The sequence below is a fragment of the Petromyzon marinus genome, chromosome 66, assembly GCF_048934315.1.
Source record: "Petromyzon marinus isolate PM22_M1 ecotype Great Lakes invasive population chromosome 66, UKy_Petmar_22M1.pri1.0, whole genome shotgun sequence".
Classification (NCBI taxonomy): domain Eukaryota; kingdom Metazoa; phylum Chordata; class Hyperoartia; order Petromyzontiformes; family Petromyzontidae; genus Petromyzon; species Petromyzon marinus.
The window spans coordinates 11420900-11428948 of record NC_133732.1 but is presented as its reverse complement, the minus strand read 5'-3'; the positions used below and the strand labels follow the sequence as shown (position 1 = coordinate 11428948).

At 50.0% G+C, this 8049-nt stretch overlaps 1 protein-coding gene across 1 annotated transcript in view; it reads left to right on the top strand.

Moving 5' to 3' along the window:
• Positions 1–4066: 4066 nt before the first annotated feature.
• The window catches only part of LOC142906536 (cysteine-rich venom protein TEL1-like), a gene marked incomplete at its 3' end in the record, with an annotated part of 42948 nt that continues 38965 nt past the window's right edge, over positions 4067–8049 (top strand). Inside the window, exons 1-2 of the mRNA XM_076054554.1 lie at positions 4067–4163; positions 7363–7567. Coding sequence (XP_075910669.1) covers positions 4156–4163; positions 7363–7567 — 213 coding nt within the window. The remainder of the gene's footprint in view (positions 4164–7362; positions 7568–8049) is intronic.

Sequence of the window (8049 nt, the reverse complement as noted above, 5' to 3'; positions counted from 1 at the left end):
GCCCATAGACTCAACACTGCCCATAGACTCAACACTGCACCATAAACTCATCACTGCATCATAGACTCAACACTGCATCATAGACTCAACACTGCCCATAGACTCAACACTGCACCATAGAGTCAACACTGCCCATAGACTCAACACAGCCCATAGACTCAGCACTGCACCATAGACTCAACACTGCACCATAAACCCAACACTGCCACCAAAAGACTCAACACTGCACCGTAGACTCAACGCTGCACCGTAGACTCAACACTGCCCATAGACTCAACACTGCACCATAGACTCAACACGGCACCAGACACTCAACACTGGACAATAGACTCAACACTGCACCATAGACTCAACACTGCCCATAGACTTAACACTGCACCATAGACTCAACACTGCACCATAGACTCAACACTGCACCACAGACTCAACACTGCACCACAGACTCAACACTGCACCACAGACTCAACACTGCACCATAGACTCAACACTGCACCATAGACTCAACACTGCACCATAGACTCAACACTGCACCGTAGACTCAACACTGCACAATAGTCTCAACACTGCCCATAGACTCAACACTGCACCATAGACTCAACCTGGCACCATAGACTCAACACTGCCCATAGACTTAACACTGCACCATAGACTCAACACTGCACCATAGACTCAACACTGCACCACAGACTCAACACTGCACCACAGACTCAACACTGCACCATACACTCAACACTGCACCATAGACTCAACACTGCACCATAGACTCAACACTGCACCGTAGACTCAACACTGCACAATAGACTCAACAATGCCCCATAGACTCAACACTGCACCATAGACTCAATACTGCCCAGTTGACCCAACACTGCCCATAGACTCAACACTGCACATAGACTCAACACTACACCATAGACTCAACACTGCACCATAGACTCAACACTGCACCTGAGACTCAACACTGCCTATAGACTCAACACTGCACCATAGACTCAACACTGCACCATAGACTCAATACTGCCCATAGACTCAATACTGCCCATAGACTCAGCACTGCACCATAGACTCAACACTGCACCATAGACTCAACACTGCCCATAAACTCAACACTGCACCATAGACTCAACACTGCACCATAGACTCAACACTGCACCATAGATTCAAGTCTACCCATAGACTCAACACTGCACCATAGACTCAACACTGCACCATAAACTCAACACTGCCACCAAAAGACTCAACACTGCACCGTAGACTCAACACTGCACCGTAGACTCAACACTGGACCATAGACTCAACACTGCACCGTAGACTCAACACTGCACCGTAGACTCAACACTGCCCATAGACTCAACACTGCACCATAGACTCAACACTGCACCATAGACTCAACACTGCACAATAGACTCAACACTGCCCATAGACTCAACACTGCCCATAGACTCAACACTGAACCATAGACTCAACACTGCACCACAGACTCAACACTGCACCACAGACTCAACACTGCACCACAGACTCAACACTGCACCATAGACTCAACACTGCCCATAGACTCGACACTGCCCATAGACTCAACACTGCACCATAGACTCAATACTGCCCCGTTGACCCAACACTGCCCATAGACTCAAAACTGCCCATAAACTCAACACTGCACCATAGACTCAACACTACGCCATAGACTCAACACTGCACCATAGACTCAACACTGCCCATAGACTTAATACTGCACCATAGACTCAACACTGCACCACAGACTCAACACTGCATCATAAACTCAACACTGCACCATAGACTCAACACTGCACCATAGACGCAACACTGCACCGTAGACTCAACACTGCACTATAGACTCAACACTGCCCATAGACTCAACACTGCCCATAGACTCAACACTGCACCATAGACTCAATACTGCCCCGTTGACCCAACACTGCCCATAGACTCAACATTGCCCATAGACTCAACACTGCACCATAGACTCAACACTGTACCATAGTCTCAACACTGCACCTCAGACTCAACACTGCCTATAGACTCAACACTGCACCATAGACTCAACACTGCACCATAGACTCAACACTGCCCATAGACTCAACACTACGCCATAGACTCAACACTGCCTATAGACTCAACACTACGCCATAAACTCACCACTGCACCATAGACTCAACACTGCACCACAGACTCAACACTGCACCATAGACTCAACACTGCACCATAGACTCAACACTGCACCATAGACTCAACACTGCACCGTAGACTCAACACTGCACAATAGACTGCCTATAGACTCAACACTGCCCCTAGACTCAACACTGCACCATAGACTCAATACTGCCCCGTTCACCCAACACTGCCCATAGACTCAACACTGCCCATAGACTCAACACTGCACCATAGACTCAACACTGCACCATAGACTCAACACTGCACCACAGACTCAACACTGCACCACAGACTCAACACTGCACCATAGACTCAACACTGCACCACAGACTCAACACTGCACCATAGACTCAACACTGCACCATAGACTCAACACTGCACCATAGACTCAACACTGCCCATAGACTCAACACTGCACCATAGACTCAATACTGCCCCGTTGACCCAACACTGCCCATAGACTCAACACTGCCCATAGACTCAACACTGCACCTCAGACTCAACACTGCCTATAGACTCCACACTGCACCATAGACTCAACACTGCACCATAGACTTAACACTGCACCATAGACTCAACACTGCCCATAGACTCAATACTGCCCATAGACTCAACACTGCCTAAAGACTCAACACGGCACCGTAGACTCAACACTGCACCATAGACTCAACACTGCCCATAGACTCAACACTGCACCGTAGACTCAACACTGCACCATAGAATCAACACTGCACCATAGACTCAACACTGCACCATAGACTCAACACTGCACCATAGACTCAACACTGCACATAGACTCAGCACTGCACCATAGACTCAGCACTGCACCATAGTCTCAACACTGCACCATAGACTTAACACTGCACCATAGACTCAATACTGCCCATAGACTCAACAATGCACCATCAACTCAACACTGCACCATAGACGCAGCACTGCACCATAGACTCAACACTGCACCATAGACTCCACACTGCACCATCAACTCAACACTGCACCATAGACTCAACATTGCACCATAGACTCAACACTGCCCATAGACTCAACACTGCACCATAGACTCAATACTGCCCCGTTGACCCAACACTGCTCATAGACTCAACACTGCCCATAGACTCAACACTGCACCATAGACTCAACACTGCACCATAGACTCAACACTGCACCATAGACTTAACACTGCACCATAGACTAAACACTGCCCATAGACTCAACACTGCCTATGGACTCAACACTGCCTAAAGACTCAACACTGCACCGTAGACTCAACACTGCACCATAGACTCAACACTGCCCATAGAATCAGCACTGCATCATAGACTCAACACTGCACCATAGACTCAACACTGCCCATAGACTCAACACTGCACTATAGACTTAACACTGCACCATAGACCCAACACTGCCCATAGACTCAACACTGCACCATCAACTCAACATTGCACCATAGACTCAACACTGCACCATAGACTCAACACTGCACCATAGACTCAACACTGCACCATAGACTCAACACTGCACCATAGACTCAACACTGCACCATAGACTCAACACTGCCCATAGACTCAACACTGCCCATAGACTCAACACTGCACCATAGACTCAACACTGCACCATAGACTCAACACTGCCCATAGACTCAGCACTGCACCATAGACTCAACACTGCACCATAGACTCAACACTGCCCATAGACTCAGCACTGCACCATCAACTCAACACTGCACCATAGACTCAACACTGCACCATCAACTCAACACTGCACCATAGACTCAACACTGCACCGTAGACTCAACCACCGCAAGCCCAAGCACTAAAGGTCACCAGGGACCGCAGTAAAGGTCACCAGGGACCGCACTAAAGGTCACCAGGGGCCACACTAAAGGCCACGCGGGGAGGGAGGAGCTTCTGTTGGGGATAAAAGTGAGGAAGCGTTCAGCGCTCGAAGTCACAGCCTGAGAGGGAGAGAGAGGGCAGACTTGTCATCATGAAGAGGTATCAAGACTCACACAGACTCACACAGAGAGACACAGACTCACACAGACTCACACAGACACAGACTCACAGAGACACACACAGACACAGACTCACACAGACACAGACTCACACAGACAGACACAGACTCACACAGACTCACACAGACAGACACAGACTCACACAGACACACACAGACACAGACTCACACAGACACACACAGACACAGACTCACACAGACACAGATTCACACAGACAGACACAGATTCACACAGACACACACAGACACAGGCTCACACAGACTAACACAGAGAAACACAGACTCAGACTAACACAGAGAAACACAAATTCAGACTAACACAGAGAAACACAGACTCAGACTCACACAGACTCACACAGACTCAGACTAACACAGAGAAACACAGACTCAGACTCACACAGACTCACACAGACTCAGACTCACACAGAGAAACACAGACACAGACTCACACAGACTCACACAGACACAAACTCACACAGACTCAGACTCACACAGACCCAGACTCACACAGACACAGACTCACAGAGACACAGACTCACACAGACTCACACAGACTCACACAGAGAGACACAGACACAGACTCACACAGACTCACACAGACACAGACTCAGACTCACACAGACTCACACAGACACAGACTCACACAGACACAGACCTAAACAGAGTGACACAGAATCACGCACAGAGAGAGACACAGACTCACACAGAGAGACAGACTCACACAGAGAGACACAGACTCACACAGAGAGACACAGACAGACACAGACATACACAGACTAACACAGGCACAGACTCACACAGACACAGACTCACACAGACACAGACTCACACAGACAGACACAGACACACAGACTCACACAGACACAGACTCACACAGACACAGACTCACACAGACACAGACTCAGACAGAGAGACACAGACTCACACAGAGAGAGACAGACACACAGAGAGACACAGCCTCAGACAGAGAGAGACAAACTCACACAGAGAGAGACATACACACAGAGAGACACAGACTCACACAGAGAGACACAGACGAACATAGAGTTAGACAGGCTCACACAGAGAGACACAGACTCACACAGAGAGACACAGACTCACACAGAGTTAGACATGCTCACACAGAGAGACACAGACTCACACAGAGAGACACAGACTCACACAGAGTTAGACAGGCTCACACAGAGAGACACAGACTCACACAGAGAGACACAGACTCACACACAGAGAGACACAGACTCACACACAGAGAGACACACAGAGAGACACAGACTCACACACAGACTCACATAGACTCACACAGACTCACTCACAGAGAGACACAGATAAAGCCACAGACTCACACACAGAGAGCCACAGAGAGACACAGAGTGACACAGAGAGAGCCACAGACTCACACAGAGACTCACACACAGAGAGACACAGACTCACACAGACACAGACTCACACAGACACAGACTCACACAGACACAGACTCAGACAGAGAGACACAGACTCACACAGAGAGAGACAGACACACAGAGAGACACAGACTCACACAGAGAGACACAGACTCACACAGAGTTAGACAGGCTCACACAGAGAGACACAGACTCACACAGAGAGACACAGACACACTCACAGAGAGGCACAGAGAAAGCCACAGACTCACACACAGAGAGACACAGAGAGACAGAGAGAGCCACAGACTCACACACAGAGAGACACAGACTCACACAGACACAGACTCACACAGACACAGACTCACACAGACACAGACTCACACAGAGTTAGACAGGCTCACACAGAGAGACAGAGACTCACACAGAGAGACACAGTCACACAGAGAGACACAGAGAAAGCCACAGACTCACACACAGAGAGACACAGAGAGACACAGAGAGAGCCACAGACTCACACAGAGACTCACACACAGAGAGAGAGACACAGACTCACACAGACTCACACACAGAGAGACACAGACTCACACAGACACAGACTCACACAGACACAGACTCACACAGACACAGACTCACACAGAGTTAGACAGGCTCACACAGAGAGACAGAGACTCACACAGAGAGACACAGTCACACAGAGAGACACAGAGAAAGCCACAGACTCACACACAGAGAGAAACAGAGAGACACAGAGAGAGCCACAGACTCACACAGAGACTCACACACAGAGAAAGCCACAGACTCACACACAGAGAGACACAGAGAGACACAGAGAGACACAGAGAGAGCCACAGACTCACACAGAGACTCACACACAGAGAAAGCCACAGACTCACACACAGAGAGACACAGAGAGACACAGAGAGTGCCACAGACTCACACAGAGACTCACACACAGAGAAAGCCACAGACTCACACACAGAGAGACACAGAGAGACACAGAGAGACACAGAGAGAGCCACAGACTCACACAGAGACTCACACACAGAGAAAGCCACAGACTCACACACAGAGAGACACAGAGAGACACAGAGAGAGCCACAGACTCACACAGAGACTCACACACAGAGAGAGACAGAGAGACACAGAGAGACACAGAGAGAGACACAGACTCACACAGACTCACACAGAGACTCACACACAGAGAGAGACACAGACTCACACAGACTCACACACAGAGAGAGACACAGACTCACACAGAGACTCACACACAGAGAGAGAGACACAGACTCACACAGACTCACACAGACTCACACAGACTCACACACAGAGAGACACAGAGAGACACAGAGAGAGACACAGACTCACACACAGACTCACACACAGAGAGAGACAAACTCACACAGACACAGACTCACACAGAGACTCACACACAGAGAGAGACACAGACTCACACAGACTCACACACAGAGAGAGACACAGACTCACACAGAGACTCACACACAGAGAGAGACACAGACTCACAGACTCACACAGACTCACACACAGAGAGAGACACAGACTCACACAGAGACTCACACAGAGAGAGACACAGACTCACACAGACTCACACAGAGACTCACACACAGAGAGAGACAAACTCACACAGACACAGACTCACACAGACACAGACTCACACAGAGACTCACACACAGAGAGAGACACAGACTCACACAGACTCACACACAGAGAGAGACACAGACTCACACAGACTCACACACAGACTCCCATCTCTCCCCCCTCTCTCCCCTCCTCCCGTCAGCCGCTTCTCCTCCCTCTGCGCCCTGGGGGCCCTGGTGACCGCCCTGGGGGCCCTGGTGGACCTGGCACAGGGCGATGGCTCGGAGCTGGTGGATGACGCCGCGCTGCTGGACACGCGCAACGTGGCGGTGAAGCAGAGCATCGTGAAGCTGCACAACTTGCTGCGGGGATCCGTCAACCCCCACGCGGGCAACATGCTCCGTATGGTGAGGGTGGCCACCCACTCACCCACTCACTCACTCATCCACTCACTCACCCAATCACTCATCCACTCACTCATCCACTCACCCACTCACTCACTCACCCACTCACTCATCCACTCACCCACTCACTCATTCACTCACTCACTCACCCACTCACCCACTCACTCATCCACTCACCCACTCACTCATCCACTCACCCACTCACTCATTCACTCATCCACTCACCCACTCACTCATCCACTCACTCACTCACCCACTCATTCACTCATCCACTCACCCAATCACTCCCCTACTCATCCACCCACTCACTCACTCATCCACTCACTCACCCAATCACTCATCCACTCAATCACTCACCCACTCACTCACTCACCCACTCACTCATCCACTCACCCACTCACTCATCCACTCACCCACTCACTCATTCACTCATCCACTCACCCACTCACTCATCCACTCACTCACTCACCCACTCACTCACTCAT